This window comes from Typopeltis vanoorti, chromosome 8, assembly GCF_054136105.1.
Source record: "Typopeltis vanoorti isolate ZY-2024b chromosome 8, IOZ_Tvanoo_1.0, whole genome shotgun sequence".
NCBI lineage: Eukaryota > Metazoa > Arthropoda > Arachnida > Uropygi > Thelyphonidae > Typopeltis > Typopeltis vanoorti.
In genome coordinates, this window is record NC_143556.1 from 91691828 (window position 1) to 91709629 (window position 17802).

The window sequence follows — 17802 nt, forward strand, 5'->3', positions numbered from 1 at the left end:
AGATAGAAATATAAGATCTGATAATGTCGGAGTCTTGACAGGTAACAGACTGATTTGGAGGAAAATTGTAGATACACCCCTTGGTTGTACATTTCAGGAAATTGATGATGATGTTCTGTTTTGATTAGATAGTGAGGAAGTTCAAATTTTAGTTGTTAAAAAATAAAAATAATGATATAAAGCAATATAGAATATAGGTAACCGTATAATGTGGATGTTAGGTTCCATAGAAATGCCACATTATGTAAATCACTTTATGTGCGACTCACATAGAAAAAGTAGGGTTATATTCCAAAATCTTTTTTTCCCAAATTGCTCGGTCACGCATCAGTGCGTCTACTGCGGTCACCCATAGACCCATGTTAAAGAAATGACCGTTGGAAGGGAAAGAGTTCGATTATCGGAATGGATTAATTTCAGTAATGAACAGAAGTTTTATTGAGATGTGCTGTTACCAATAAAAGGTAAGAAATTGCATGATATGCAAATTTTTTAATTTCCAGGGGAATGCAGAACCGCCATGTTTTGTCTTATAAATTGTACGTAGACTTCATTGCATATAATGCACAAATGTTTTAGGCAAAGTAAAATAAAAGCACATATTTTAATCGTCATCACTGTCTTCAAAAATAATATTTCTGAGATGTTCTTTATTTACGAGTGGCCAAACTTCTCATCACTTGAAATCTCTTGGACATCATTTGCATAATTCTCATCAGTGGCACACCCAAAGGTGGCCCTGCCTTCCAAAGAAAAAAAAAAGGGAAAAAACGCTAGGAAATTTTCCAAAATTTTTTTTTCTAATTAAAATTCATTTTTTTAAAAATTTATGTTGTGTCATGTCTTCTATTTCTGTACTACTTATCAATCGCCGATCATTGAAGACGCCCAGGCACAGGTCGTATGTGATGAGTAGTGTGTATTCTCAACTCATCTCCCCCCCCGAGCACTTTTCCTGAGCACTCCATTGAAAGATCATTATCCGTAAAATAACTTTCTTGCCGTAAAATAAGATTCTGATTGTGATGAATCCGTTAAAGAATTCAGGCTAATTTCTTTAAACTGAATTCTTTAACGGATTCATCACAATCAGAATCTTCGGCAGAACTTTCCCTGCCATTTGGTTCAACGTCATCTATTAACTGCATCAGTTCCTCATTTAAATCTATTTCCACATCAATTAATTCACTAGTTTCGTTTTCGACCATCGCAAAAGCCCTCTAAGTGGCCATTAATATAAAAATAAATTTTTTACTTAAAAAAGCATTACGTATTGTATGTAACTCACTAGAAAATAAAGTGCTCAGCTTGAGATTAACACGCTTATGATTTTTAATGTGCTTTCCTGGCAGAAAACGAAGATAATTTTCAACAATAAACACATTATACGGTAAATTGTCGTACATGTGTGTTAAAGGGTATTTCCCCTAATATAAATTCGTTACTTATAACTACATGCGCGAATACGGGCAGTTGCAAATTTAATGAAGATAACATTTGATTTTTAACTCGCGCTGTGAAAAATATATGAAAAGATAAAGGGTTACTACAATTTGTAAACCGCGTTGTATATTTACCGCGTTATATGTGAGTTACCTGTACTACAATTTATTCAGGTTCTGAATAGAATAAATCAAGGACTGTAACAAACATGGCCTCACTGCAGAAAACATGTTATTACAGGGGATATATATATATATATATATATATATATATATATATATATGGTTCAAGGTAGGAATGAATAGATGACTTTAGGGGAGGCTTTCATTCAGCAGTGGACAGTAAATGGCTGATGACATTATTTCTTTCACTATATACAAAGAAATAATGGCAAGAGCACCATCAGTAAAAGGAAAAAACCTTCACACATCTCAACATAAACGGATATCACTCTATTCATAGATTCCAAAACTGTGAAAAAACTTGTGTCCTTGATTTTAAGTCAGAGGAGACCATCAAATTCTTAAAGGAAAAATCCAAAACTGAAGAAGCACAATCTCATAGAATCAAATCTAAAAGCCAAGTGGATTGTCCAAGTATAAATACCCAAAACAATTTTCAAGAAATCTGGTACATCTTCATTCCATTATGCATTTTCTCATTGTGCAGTTCATGGAAACACGTAACCCTCACTCTGTCTATCAGCAGCTCTTTTAAGTTTACAGCAATTTTTTATGTCTATAAATGTGGTTCCTGGTCTTGACATGCTGAAGGGGCATACATACATATGATAAAGTGAGTCTTTGCAGTCAGCACAAAACATACTGAATAGTCCCCCCATCCTGAACATGTTAATGAAGAAATTTTGAGCAAATTAAAACTTCCAAGTCATTGGGTCTACTTTGCAGGACTTTATTCCAAGAGGAGGGAATCCCACAAGGTTCTGTGTTGTTAAAGTTAACAACAGTGTGACATTTGGTTAGCATCTTCATCTTACCATAAGCAATTTCCTCTACAGAGATGACTTTACCATCTTTTGTCATTCTTGTGATGTATGAGGGGGTAGGGATCATAGAAAGAGTATCAGCAAGGCATTGTCCAACTTCTGCTGCAAACAGTTTTCATCCTGACCTTATAAAACAATTAAGAACATTAATTGAGAATGAAGTATAATTATAGTTGTAGCAGAGGCAGACTGTAATATACTTCATGTAATATACATCTATTATATTATCTGTAGACTGGTCCCTCCTCTTCCTTCCATGCTTCTTTCTTCTCACTCCTTACCCCCAATGCTATTCGAGTAATTGAGGGCTAGGGGTGAATCTTTCCTATTTCGCTGTGTCATTTCATCTTATGCACTATTGTGAGGCACCAACCCGTCTGGCCAGCGTGGTGCTATAAGGCCAATTACCTCCCCATAAAGACAATGCAAATGATGAATAAAATAGGAAAATTTCATACTGGCTTGTTCATCACCCAGCATAAAAGGGGATGCATCCTGGACTTGGGCATAGGGTCTAGGTCAAAAAATATGCTACAGTCTCCACTAGCTACAATGAGTCCACCTACAGTGCACAATGATAGAAGGATATTAGTAGGAACATATAACTGTATATCTCTACAGGATGATTATAGATTGAAAGAACTGATGAATGAATTGGACCATATAAAATGGGATGTTGTGGGCCTTTCAGAGATAAGAAGGAAAGAAGAAACTCTAATGCTATTAAAAGATGAACATCTACTCTACCACTGTGAATGTGACAGAAACTCAACTGGTGGTGTAGGATTCCTAATAAATAAAACAATCAAGGACAATGTCCTGTTTGTTAATAAAATAACATCAAGAATAGCTGAACTAAGTCTCTTCATAAATAAAAGATACCAACTGAAAATTATATAGGTATATGTCCCAACTACAGACCATCCAGATGAAGAGATAGAAGATTTCTATGAAACATTAGAATCCACATTAAATAATTCTAAAGAATTCTACATAATTATAATGGGTGACTTTAATGCCAAGATTGGAAGCAGAGATGACCATCTGAACTCCATCGGTAAATTTGGATTTAGACAGAGGAATGAAAGAGGAGAAAGACTTATTGAATTCACAGAACAAAATAACCTCTTTATTATGAACAGCTTTTTCAAGAAGAAAATTAACCAAAAATGGACTTGAAGAAGCCCAAATGGACAAACTTACAATGAAATAGACTTCATCCTCTCCAACATAAGATATATAATAAATAATACCGAAGTGCTTAATAGATTTAATACAGGAAGTGACTACAGACTAGTACGGGCAAAAGTATGCATCAACAAAAAATGGGAACGGAATGAGCTCATTCCGTTCCCATTTTTATATATAAATAGTCCAATTTAGTGAATCTACAAAACCTCTACCACAATAAAAGCTGTTATAGAGAATCACTCAAAAATTAACTAAAAAAGCTAAACACAGCTACTACCATCAATGATGCTAATGAAATATTAACAAAATCTATCTTGAATTGTGCACTAGTTATAGGAGGTGTAAAAAGGCACCAAAGAGAGGAAAAACTAAGACAGACCTGATGAAGAAAAGAAGAGATATGAAAAGATATTTGAATGAGACCAATAAAATAGAATATTCGGAAATTTGTAAAACTAAATACAAAAGGATGAAAAATGAAATTAGATCGCATAATACTAGGAAAATTAAAGAAACAATAGAAAACAATAGTAATATGAAGGTCCTAAGATGAACATTTATCAGATGAAACAAAGAAAATAGCTGCTGTAAGAGGAAAAAATGGTGAACTTATAATAGAGATGCAATAATCAATAGAATTCTGGAATTTTATACTGAACTCTATAAATATAAGGACCAAGACATCCAAGAATCAACTATGGATAACTCGAATGAGGAAGTATACGATGTCCCAGAGATCTTACAAGGTGAAGTGGAAAATGGCACTGTGGGAAATGAAGAATGGAAAGGCTCCAGGAGAAGATGGAATTATGGTAGACTTCTTAAAACTGGAAGAAAGCCCTGTCATCAAACAGCTGACTAAATTCTTTAATAAATGCCTAAAACAGAGAAAAATTCCAAAAAATTAGAACAATTCACTTCTAATAATAATTTTTAAAAAGGGCAATAAGGAAGAAATTGAAAACTACAGATCTATAAGCCTACTCCCCACTATATATAAAGTTTTTACAAAAATTATAAATAATGGAATAAAATCTAAACTAGAGGGAATGCAATCCTATGAACAAGCTGGATTTAGAAAGAATTACAATACTTTGGAACATATTCACATATTAAAATAAATTTAGTTTAATCCTTTATCCAAGTGTGAGCAAACAAAGTTTGCACCTGAAAGTATCTTCAGGACTGGGGTAAGGTGGTACAACATCAGGCAACTCGTTGCAAAGGTGGAGCAAGCTAACATGACTCCTATCTCAGTATCTCCCATAATACAAAACACATCTCCTTGCAGATATGTATAATGTTATGCAATAAGCCACTACCAAGACTAGTTTCGACCTGTATTGAGGTCTCTTCACTGGGAGCCAGACCTAGAAGCGGAGATACCAGGCAGAAGCAATGACGAGGTCATCTATGCCTATAGGATTTGCCAAAAGGTGTGCCGCCTTTTTTATTAAATTACTTTGGGTTTAGAGAAAGATGTTGAAAGTTTATTTTTCACTTGGTTACACTATAATAAATTTAGTTTAATCCTTTATCCAAGTGTGAGCAAACAAACTTTGTGCCTGAAAATATCTTCAGGACTGGGGTAAGGTGGTACAACATCGGGCAACTCGTTGCAAAGGTGGAGCAAGCTAACATGACTCCTATCTCAGTATCTCCCATAATACAAAACACATCTCCTTGCAGATATATATAATGTTATGCATTAAGGGAAGGGCCACTACCCAGACTAGTTTCGACCTTTATTGAGGTCTCTTCAGTGGTGCCAGGCCCAAGTGGAGATACCAGGCAGAAGCATTAGTAAGGTCATCTCTACCTATAGGAGTTGCCAAACGGTGTGCCACCTTTTTATTAAATTACTCTGGATTTAGAGAAAGATGTTGAAAGTGTATTTTTCACTTGGTTAGACTATAATAAATTTAGTTTAATCCTTTATCCAAGTGTGAGTAAACAAAGCTGGCTCACACTTGGATAAAGATCGAAACTAGTTCTGGGTAGTGGCCCTTCCATTAATGCATAACATTATACATATCTACAAGGAGATGTGTTTTGCATTATGGGAGATACTGAGATAGGAGTGATGTTAGCTTGCTCCACCTTTGCAATGAGTTGCCCGATGTTGTACCACCTTACCCTAGTCCTGAAGATACTTTCAGGTGCAAACTGTTTGCTCACACTTGGATAAAGGATTAAACTAAATTTATTATAGTCTAACCAAGTGAAAAATAAACTTTCATTCACACGTTAAGACAGCTCATTGAAAAATCAATTGAATACAATAAACCCTTATGTCTGGCCTATATAGGCTACAAAAAAGCATTTGATTCAGTTAAAACATCTACAACACTAAAAGCGCTTGAAACCCAGGGAACTGAGAAACCATATATTGAAACACTAAAACATATTTACAATAATGCAACTTCTGTAATTAAATTATATAAACACAGTGAAAAGTTCCCAATACAAAAAGGCATCCGGCAAGGCGGCACCATATCTCCCAAATTATTTACAGCTGCACTAGAGGAAGTCTTTAGAAGCCTTGATTAGGAAACCAAATGAATAAACATAAATGAAGAAAGGCTGCATCATCTGAAATTTCCAGATGATATTGTCCTAATAGCAGATAATCTTGAAGATCTGGAAGAAAGGCTAAATCAGCTAAATGAAACCTCCAGAGTAATTGGATTAAAAATAAATAGAGAAAAAAAAAATGATGAATAAATATATTAACCATGAAACTGTCAAACTTCAAAAACATGAAATAGAACAAGTTACTTCATATGTATATTTGGGCCAATTGTTATCCTTTGAGGAGTGCCAAAGAAAAGAGATTGAATGAAGAATTCACCTTGGATGGCTGGCTTATGGGAAAATGAGAGACATATTCAGAAGTGACATCCCTATAAGTCTAAAAAGGAAAGCTTTCGACCAGTGCATACTTCCTGTCCTAACATATGGAGAAGAAACATGGACTTTAACAGAAGCCCTAAACAAAAAGCTGAGAACAACACAACATCGCATGGAAAGAAGTATGTTAAAAATAACATTAAGAGATAGGAAGACAAATACCTGGATAAGATCTCAAACAGGTGTCATGGATATTGTAAAATACATAAAACAGGCTAAGTGGAGATGGGCTGGCCACATTGCCAGATGCAGTGACGGAATTTTCGGATACTCAGTGACCTGTACTTCGTTCTGTCCACTGCTATCAAGCAGTGGACAGAACAAAGGTTGAAGAAGAAGAGGCAGAGTTCTTAAGACTCATTTTTAATAAAAAATACTATATATACTTCATATATCAAGGCATCAGGATAGGGATGGGACTAACAGGCTTCTGCATTTCATGTATACTAATCCCAGGAGTATTAGGAACAAGAAGGAAGAATATTTGGTCTTGGTTGGCTCTTCCAGGCCCCAGGTTGTTGGCATTAGTGAAACATCGCTGACAGAAGATGATATAGCTAGTGGAATAGAATGTAGGGGTATAGTGGGTTCAGGAGGGACAGAGAAAATAAAATGGGGGGAGGGGAGTGTTATTGATGATAGCTGATGAACTGCAGCCAAGGAGAATAGAAGTTGAACTGCAGGATAGAAAAAAGAGCACATTTGAGGCTATTTGGTGTGAGATTGAGACTAGCAGAACAAAATATACATTGGGTGCTGCTATAGACCAGATAATGGAATAGATGGTGGAGATAGTATGCATATGCAAATAGAAGTAATGAGTGGAAGGAGGGTAATTATTATGGGGGATTTCAACTATGGTAACATTGATTGGAAGGAAGAGAGGACACGTGGGAAGAAGGAATTGGATTTTATGCAGTTATTAAGGGATAACTATCTGCGACAGCATGTAATGGAAAATACTAGGGGTCAGAGAGTGCTTGACCTAGTAATTGCATCTGAGAATTTAGCTGTAAATATGACTACGTTGCCACCAATTGGTGAGAGTGATCATAGGGTCTTGACCTGGGAGGTGGCTAAATGTGTTGAATTTTCAGTTAAGACAGGATACATGTGGAATTACCGGGCTGGTAAGTATGACAAACTTAGGAGATTGCTTTGTTCAATGCCATGACATGTAAAACTGCAAGGACTAGATGTTGATAGTGCATGGAATATGGTTAAGGAGTGTTTGCAGGAGGCAATAGCTGACTGTATACCTAGAGTCCAAATAGTAAATCAAGTAGGGGTTAAATGGATGAATAACACCATTAAGCTTGAGCTGCAAAAAAAGAAACAACTATGGAAGAAATTTAAGGAGAAAGGTGACCTTGCAGGCACATGAACAATATAAAGTGCAGGCCAGAAGGGTAACGAGTGTGGAAAGAAAAGCAAAAGCGGATTATGAAAGAAAATTAGGCTAAAGAGAATCCCAAACAGTTTTTTCGATATGCTGCAAGTAAAAGAAAAAATGTATACAGTAGAATAATTTTAAAGAATGCCAATGGTAGTGAGATAACTGAATCAGTTGATATAGTGGAATTACTGAGCGAGCACTTTGCAATAGTATATCATCTAGGTGGTGATATTGCAGGAATGAAGGAACCAATAGCTTATATGGGAATTTTGGTGAATGAAGTGGAGGTAAATAGTCTATTACAAAACCGTCAATGTGAATTCATCTGTGGGATTGGATGGCATACCAATCCCACAGAATTGTCGGTGCCCTTGACCATTTTGTTTAATTTGAGTCTCGGGTCTGGGTTAGTCCCGAGGGGGTGGAAAGAGGGGAAAATAGTTCCACTGCATAAAGGAGGTTCCAAGACTGCTGTTGTAAATTACTGACTGATCAGCATATCAGGAGTCATAGTCAAGGTCTTGGAGAAAGTAGTCAAGAGGAAATACATGAATGTATAGATAAAATGGGATACTGTATGGGGGACAGCATGGTTTTGTGAAGGGTAGATCATGCCTCAGTAACTTGCTCACATTTTATAACACAGTGACAGCTGAACTGGATAAGGTTAATGAGTTTACAGTGATTTTGCTGGACCTTGCTAAGGCTTTTGACAGGATACCACACAGAATTCTAATCAGTAAACTGCAGCATATGGGGATGGATATAGGGTTGGTGAGATGGATAGGAGGGTGGTTGATGGAGAGATATCAGAGAGTAGTTTATTCAGGAGTAGAGTCCAAAAGATGGCCTGTGACTAGTGGTGTGCCGCAGGGTTCTGTTCTTGGACCATTACTGTTTAATTTGTTCATTAACGATATAGGAAAGGCTCTAATAGGAACTGTTCATTTGTTTGCTGATGATGCAAAGTTGGGTAGAGCAATAGTGAATGCACAGGATGTCAAAATTTTTCAGGGTGATTTGGATAGTTTGGTGGACTGAGCTAAGGAGAATGGATGTTAATTTAATGTGACAAAATGTAAGGTTATGCTTTTTGGGGTGAAAAGATTAGCAGCAGTATACCACATTGATGGAACCGTACTCCAGGAGATTGACGAGGCCAGGGATTTGGAAGTGTTGGTGGATAGGGAGTTGAAGTTTAGGCGACAAAAAAATCAGCTCATAAAATCACTTGGTTACTGAAGAATACTTTGATGAGCAGAGACAAGCAAGTTATTGTTCCTCTGTATCAAGCCTTGATAAGACACCATCTAGACTACTGTGCCCAGATTTGGGCGCCATTGTGTTTTCTTGATGGGTAGGAGGTGGAGAGGATCCGGAGATGAGTGACCAAGATGATAGCAGGTCTATGGAATGTCCCTTATGAGAACAAGTTGAAGATTTGTGTGTTGCAGAAAAGGGATGATATGATTGAGACATTCAATTTACTGAAGGGTTTCTATAAGATTAATTCAGAAGATATTTTTGAAATGAAATTCTGCATCATAGTCTCTTTTGAGAACAGGACTGGTTGTGGGAGGACCAGGGGCCATCCATGGAAACTGGGCAAGAGTGTGGTTAGCAAGGGTGTTAGAGCCAGGTTTTTTACTTGGAGAGTGGTGAATGAGTGGAATAAGCTGCCAGAGTCTGTTGTGGGTGCCATGACTGTGAATGAGTTCAAGGCGAAGTATGATAGATACTGTGTGAATGTTGAATAGTTGTTCTTGACATGATGTTAGGGCCTCCCTCGATGAGTCTAAGGACTCCTTGGAGTTGCCTGCAACAATAATAATATGCTATGAGGGGATGCTGAAAATCCTTGAACATCCCTGACATATCTTCCATTGCTTTTGATTTTTTTTATTTTTATTTTAATATTGCTATCCCTTTGTGTTAATAATAACTAAATTAAAATGTGTTAATGGAACAATTAAAGTTGAATGAAAAAAGGTCTTGCATTGCTTGCTGCTATAGAGATGAAGAGAGTGCAGCTAGGTTTTCAAATAAGGTCATTAAGGATTGTTGAGTTTTTAGCAGATGTCTTAGGGAAATCTAATTTTTTAGATTTGGTGGCATAAACTTTGGTACTTCCAAAGAGATAGTCACACGTGTCTAATTTCACTTTGTTTCGTATAAACTGAGTATTATAATGCATGTTTAATTATCCCAACTATTTGATTAGCTGAACTAAAAATGGTCCCAATTTGTTTCAATAATTGACATTTTCTCTATCTTATTTGTAATCTGAGGCTTCTTGTGGTTGTAAGTTTGTAAACCCTAATACTTTGCTTGCTGATTGTTTTTAGTTATTTCCTTCATAACTGTTCAGTCTTTCTGAGTGTTTAACTCAAGCAGCATGTATTCTGTTTTCTTTTTAAAATTTATTTTTTATGCATTAGGTCTTCAATAATTCATTTTTTAATCCTCACTATGTATTATATTTTATTTTATATTTAGCACTAATAAGTGAGTGATCATTCTCTATTTCAGCTCGTGGTTAGCTACAGCATGACTTGAATTGGTTTCTCTATCTCTTCTGGTATCATTCAACATATCCTGATTGTGATTTCCATATATAGTGTCTTTGTTTTGGTACTTTAAAAAAGTGTGTTACCTACTATAAGGTCAAGTTTACAGAAATCTAACAACTTTCTCCTCCTACATTCTTCCTGATTAGTCTAAATTGTCCAGTTTCTTTGTGTCCACTATCTTACCACTGCATTCTATTACAATTAAATTATCTTTAACTAATGTTAAAGATAACAGATCATCTTAGATCCAGCATGTTACATCAAATTACAAGGCTTTGCTTTGGATATTCACCTGTCTTGAATCAGGATCACAAAGCCATGTTGGTTTCAGTGACGACAAGGCTGTAGACACTGTAGCTAGGTTAACTCAGTCCTTGTGAGACCCATTGTACCTTATATGGTGATTACAGGCAGAACATTACAGGCTATTCTAGTGGCAGACTTTACGGAACAGAGATAAATAACAAACTGTACCAAGCTTAAACCTGAAATTAAATTCTGCATCATACTATCTCTCACACAGATTCATATTGAGGGGAGATTGTCATGCCTATGCATGTTTATTATGGATCTGTATTAACCATTTATCATCTTTTAGTAGAGTACTTCCATTTCTGTAATGACTATATTCCTATTTTAATGTTCTTAGTTATCCACCATATACTTAGGCAGATTTTTTTAAATCTGCTATTTTTAAATTTTTTCCTTGTGCATTTACAGATATATATATATTTTTTATATAGCAGGTATATATATATTTTATATATAGCAGGTATATTTTATTATTTTTACACACACACACACACACACACACACACACACACACACACACAGGTAGTTCCCAACTTTGAGTTCATTTGTTAATTTGTTCATAGCACAAGCTTGTAAAGCCCGAATTTATTTCACATATGCTAATGTTAAAAATGGTTTACATTCTCAACAATGAAATTTGACCATATGGCTGACAGCATCTTATGAGATATTTAAATGAAGATACTGTTAGCCATAATGACAGCAAAACTTGTTGGAGTTACATTTAGTTTTAATGAATAAAAAAAAAATCTACGAGTCAAACCTGGTTAATCATTCAATGTTGATCTCAACTACTCATAATTAATTACTTTAAAAATACTAATGTTAAATAAAGGTCAACAAAACAATAGCTTATGCTTAAACAATGATGAAAAACACTCATTCTTCATGATTTGATGATGAATTTGATAATGAGCTACAATACCTTGTATTTGAACCACTACAACTAAAATCTTGTGATAAACATAACCATCAGTTTCACTTGAGGTCTACATATATAGTCTGCTGCACATGAAAACATTTGTTATTTTGTAAAAACGGTAGATGCACTGCATCCATCAAATAAGTGTTTGATCTTTTTTAGATAGGTAGAAAGCAGTAGATAAGTTTTGTTTACATTCCTAAACAATTAATGCATAGTAGTTTATGCTTTTATTACTCTAAATCAGGGGTCGCCAAACTTCTTTGACCGTCGACCCCTTCAAGAGTTTCTTGACTTTTTATCGACCCCCTCTATTTTACTATTACATAATTATAACAGAACAAGCAAAAAAGACACTTATGTGAGTTTTTAGATTATTTATTTTATAGTTACAGTGTTTCTTGTATGTATAATATAGTATCTATTATTATATTGGCTTAACGTCAAAGGGATACGTTTTTGACGTTCTTATTAACATCACATATTTGATAGGAGGGATAAATAATATATAAAATATAAAATTTAATTTAGATAACAAAATAATAATAATACAATCTTCCTATAAGTATATATAGAATGTACCACAGGTGGGAACCACGGACATCTGTTTATTGGTAAATACGTCATTTTGACCTCCGTAACTATTTTCATGACCTTGCTCCATCTTATAGGTCCTATTCATGTCACTGCTTCCACGATTCACTCTCAATTGCATTGTCATTCAGGATGGAGGTAATCCAAGTTAACCGAATTAAATATTACCTGTACAATGATGTCTTATATTTTTCTATCAACCCCCAATCGACTCCTGAGCCCGAATCGACCCCTAACAATGTTATATTGACCCCTGGGGGTCGATATCGACCACTTTGGCGACCGCTGCTCTAAATCCTGCTATTTTTAATGATTTCACATTAAAGATGGTAGAGTATATGGCAAGCAAACTCTTAAATCTTTAAATTTGAAGGTGTGTGTGATTACTTACACATACGTTTGCAAAAGGGGAAAATTGTGCTTTCTTAGCCCTCATAAAAACTGCTGCTTTATTATGGAATAGCCAGTGAATGTTCTCACTGGCTAAACATGACCTAAACATGACCTTTAAACATGACCTGACATGCATAAACATCCTTTTCTGATATGATGCTTTGTTAGGTATAGTTGACTCTTACTATAGTCACCACAAAAATAGTTTTTTATGTTGGATAGTTTGCATAGTGAATTTCATTTAGAATAGGATTTAGTTGGGACTTTATCATAGTTTCTTATAATTGGCACTTGTTGCACTGGATTTGTTATGAGTCAACTGTATTATACACTGTCATAATTTCTAATTTTTGTGGTTAGGATGAGTTAAATCTGTCAGTCCCTTGATTTGTTCTGTCATAACTGCTTAAGAAAAATGAAGCTAGAACTTGAGACCTACTAAAGTCAGTTTTTAATGAAAAGTCGCTTAAAAAATCTAAGAAATAAGCACAGATGTAATCAGTGTATCTTTCAAGTACTTTCAGAAATTCTGATGAATGCTATGGACAAATACCATTCACAGACATTTAATTCACAGTCTGTAAATATTGTAGCTTCTACATGTAGGCAGTGTATGTGGATAACAATGAAGATGTTTGCACATGCCTGCTTGAAGTTCCTTATATTGAAGATGGCATTTTTATTGGCCCAGGAAGAGTTAAAAGTTGAATTCTTTTAAAATAAAAATACTCTAGAAGATATCCAAGAGTCTGGAGCTAATAATTTGGATAACATAATATCCAAATTACCAGCCTCCTTATAAGGAAATTCTGGTTTCAAATTTAGTATTCCCATACATCAAAATTTAAAATAAGCACAGTGGACTATCTGCTTTTCATGGCTCATTGCCATTAAAAAAGAAAACACCAGATGACATTAGAAAACAGACCTAGTGAAGATGGCAAAATATTGTACTTCTACATTTTAAAATGAGGCATTTTTTAATATATTTATTTTCATAAGTTCTTATAATACAAATTATAAAAATTAAACAAAAAAACAGTATGCATTTTACATGTTTATTTACATACGTGCAAAATATAGTAAAATTCAATCTAAAGATTTATCTACAATTTAAATTTATAAAGTGATACATAAATATAATAAGAATGCCTATTTGGTTCTGAGGTTGCCAGAGTCAACTAGCACACTTACTGTGTATTTTCAGATTATGATTTTTGTATGTTTCTTTTATTTTAGTAATTTACGTTCCCGGGGCTCCTCTCTTTGTGATATTGCCATTCTTGTAGTAGATATAATGCATGGACTGGAACCTCAAACTATAGAATCGATTACTCTTCTTAAACAGAAAAAAACACCCTTTGTTGTTGCTCTAAACAAGGTGAGATTTAAACATCTGTTGGTTAACAAAGTACTTTAACCACTGTACCAGCCATGATGTGTTTAGGCGTTATGAAATACATGGATACGGTGCCCATAGAATGTGATATCACATTTGCATAAGTTATTTCATATGTATGGCTGTTTGGGTGGTTAAAGGCTTTAAGATTTAATTAATTCTGGTATCTTTGTCAAAAATTTGTATTATCATGACCTAAATAAATGACTTGATTAAATTATTTGGTTACTATTAATTGAAAACATGATAGTTACTTCTCACTGTAATGAATATGTTAAAGACAAATGATTTGTATGGTGGAGAATTTTCTGTAGTGAATTTTTAGGGACACTGATTACATGGGAATGGAGCTGAAATTCATTTGTTGTATGTTATAGTGAGTAGTTATGTTGTGCTATAGTGAAAGTTTAGAGTAGATGGTAGAGGATATTGTGACATTGGTTCTTTAATAAATTTGAAACATCTATAGCAAAAATATATCACTCAGAGTGAGCGAGAGAGAGAGACTAAAATCAAAACTGAAATTAATAAATATGAAGCTCTTTAAACTAGAGAACAACTGTTTTAATGTTCAAAAATAACTACAGTGAATATAAATAACCGACTAGTTTCACCACTAAAAGCCTTGTGGCTTCTTCTGGATAAATACAAAAAAAAAAAAAAAAATTAAAATTGGCATCTGTAAACTAAATAGTGGAAACATGAGAGGTGAAGTAAGTCAGCTGTTGTTTAGAATTCTTTGTAAGTAGTTTGCTGAAAAATTTAGCTTCTAAAAGGATCCGATATGAAATTTTCATATGTCACATAGATCATTCCTTGGTTGTTATTATTAAGTATATGCTATATGAACAGATGACCATGGTTGATTCTTTTACCTTGTGAGAGATGTCTTCTAAGGCAGAGAGTTCATGTTTCAATCAGTCATGGTGTGTGTGTGGGGGGGGGGATGATAAGACTGAATGATGTTCTTTCTGTCTTATCTCAAAAGTTCTTGAAGTCTGGCCTGTATATGAAAAGGCACCACATGACCAGAAAATTCTGTTAATCCCAAGATGTTTGTAGAAGGGTTCATGGTCTTTAGGAGAGCAGATCAGACTCCATATCATGTGGTTTTACCATTCCATATATGGATCAACTTTCTATCAAGATTGCTAGTCTTTAAATCTCATAATATTATGGACTTATAAACCTATTCTTATTATACAGAGTGAATACAGTGAACCCTCCTTATACTAAAATAATAGGGACCAGAACAGGAGAAGTCTACTGTCAAACTACCAATTGCCATCACCACTGTAATTAGATTGCTAGCTTCCTCTCTTCAAGCTTCATCACCAATGCAGGAGTACTTTGGTGCTCCATCCCATTACTTATCCTCTTTCTCATGTACATAATCACCTGCTCTTAATCACCACAAACCCTATCCATAGTTTTGCAAAGAATAGGACTTGCTCTCCATTCATTCTACTCATTTGACAAACCATGTGGTGTGCAGACATCCCAAGCATCAAGATTATCTACAACTAGTACCTTAAACTCTGACCTACGTACTATCCTTCAATGAGGCAAGGACAGTCAGGTCACGTTCAGTGCCACTAAAACACAGTCTTGCCTCTTCTCTTGTAAAAGAAACCTCAAATCACATTCTCTTATCTTTAGACACTACCATAACTGGGTGGATGCACAGGCTCAGGACGAAAGGGCCTGAAATGGGGTATCAAAAAAATAATCGGTATTATATTTTCATTTTCAAATTTTAAATTTTGTCACTGTGGAGGCCAATTCTGTAACGTTTTTGGTTAAAGTTATAAATTCACCTATCCTTTCTATTGTGTTTCTTTTTCTTTCTTTCTTTTTTTTTTTTTGGGGGGGGGGGGGCAAAAATAAAATGTTGCACAAAGCCCATGAAAAAGCTAGTTATGGCACTGCTCTTAGTAATCTACAAATCACTAGACAAGATCAAATCTCTCTACTTGGACTAACATTCATCTCCTGTCACAAACACATCTCATCAAAAAAACTAGCCATTCTCTTTTGTCGTCATCATCAAATTCTTGTCATGTACTCTTAAGGGGTGTACAGGATATGATAGTACTACATAAAAAATTTACATCATAATAATTTGCTATCTATAATTTTCCTCCAAATCAGTCTGTTACTTGTCAAGACTCCGATATTATCATTATCAGATCTTATATTTCTATCATCTAAGGCACATTGTGCCGTATCAATCCACCTATATCTTGGTCTTCCTCTGGGTCGTTTTTCCTTCTAACCTGGCAGAGAACACTTGTTTTGCTAATCTTTACTCGCCCATTCTGTTTAAGTGACCATACCACCTGAGATTAGCTCTGCTAATGCATTCCTGGATTCCAACAATGTCATCAAGTTCTTTCCTAATATCTTCGTTTTTAATATCATATTGCCATTGATGCCATCTGTTCATGCCTCTAATCTTTCTCAGGACTCTCATATCTGCAGTCTCTAGTCTTTGGTCAAGTGTTTTACTTCTGACCCAGTTCTCAGATCCATAAGTTAAAACTGGTTTGAACACTGCCTTGTATACAGCTAATTTAGTGTTCCGACTAATTTCTCTCTTATTCCATATGAATTTATTCAGTTGATTCCCTACCATACCAGCTTTACTGATTCTGTTGTCTATTTCTATATTTAATTTACCATCTTCAGTAAAAATTGTGCCTAAGTAGCTGAAATGTTTAACTTGTTCCATAGGTTCCCTGTTCACAACACAATTGATATTTTTAACAATTTCTACCTATTTTCATTGTCTTTGTCTTTTTAATGCTGACCTTCATACCATATCTATTACAACAGTTATTCAATTTAGTCAGGGACTCTTGCAGACTTGTAGCGGATTTATTTAGAAGTATAACATCATCCACATAAAGCAAAGAGCTGACGTTAACATCTCCAATTCTGATATCATGTTTAATACCACTTTCCTTCATAATGTGATCCATATAGATAATGAATAACAGAGGGGATAATGTACATCCTTGTCTCATACCAGATTTAACATTAAACCATCTTCCTGTACATCCTTCAATTCTAACTGCCGACTTACAACTCAAATACAAACTAAGTATTGCTTGATATAATGTTCCATTGACACCATATAACTGTAGCGTACTGAATAGCTTCTCTCTTGGCACATTATCATATGCCTTTTCCAGATCTACAAAACTCAAATATAGATCTTTGTTATGTTCCCATGATTTCTCCACTATTTGTCGTAAAGTGAACATCTGATCCTGACAGCCTCTATTTGGCCAGAATACAGCTTGTTATTGACCAAGCTTTTTTTCTACAATTCGTCTCAACCGTTTCTCAAGTATACTTGAATATATCTTACCAGGAACACTCAGTAGGGAAATACCTCTGTAATTCTCATATTCAGTTTTATTTCCCTTTTTATATGTGGGTACTATTAGATTTTCTACTCCAATCATCGGGAAGTCGTCCCTCTGTCCAGGCTTTCCGAACTATGCAGTGCAGACACTGTAACACTTTCATACCACCATATTTCAACATTTCTGGTCGAATATCATCTACTCCTGCTGCCTTTTCACATTTCAAGCCTTTGATGGCTTTTTCTACTTCAAGTATGGATATGTATTTCAGACTGTATGCCTGTTGAATGTTTTT

General features: G+C 35.0%; 1 protein-coding gene across 1 annotated transcript in view; it reads left to right on the plus strand.

The window, feature by feature from the left end:
• eIF5B (eukaryotic translation initiation factor 5B) overlaps positions 1 to 17802 on the plus strand; it is a 530511-nt gene that overhangs the window by 268193 nt on the left and 244516 nt on the right. The window contains exon 14 of the mRNA XM_090397300.1: positions 13977 to 14118. Within this exon, the coding sequence (XP_090253426.1) occupies positions 13977 to 14118 (142 nt within the window). The remainder of the gene's footprint in view (positions 1 to 13976; positions 14119 to 17802) is intronic.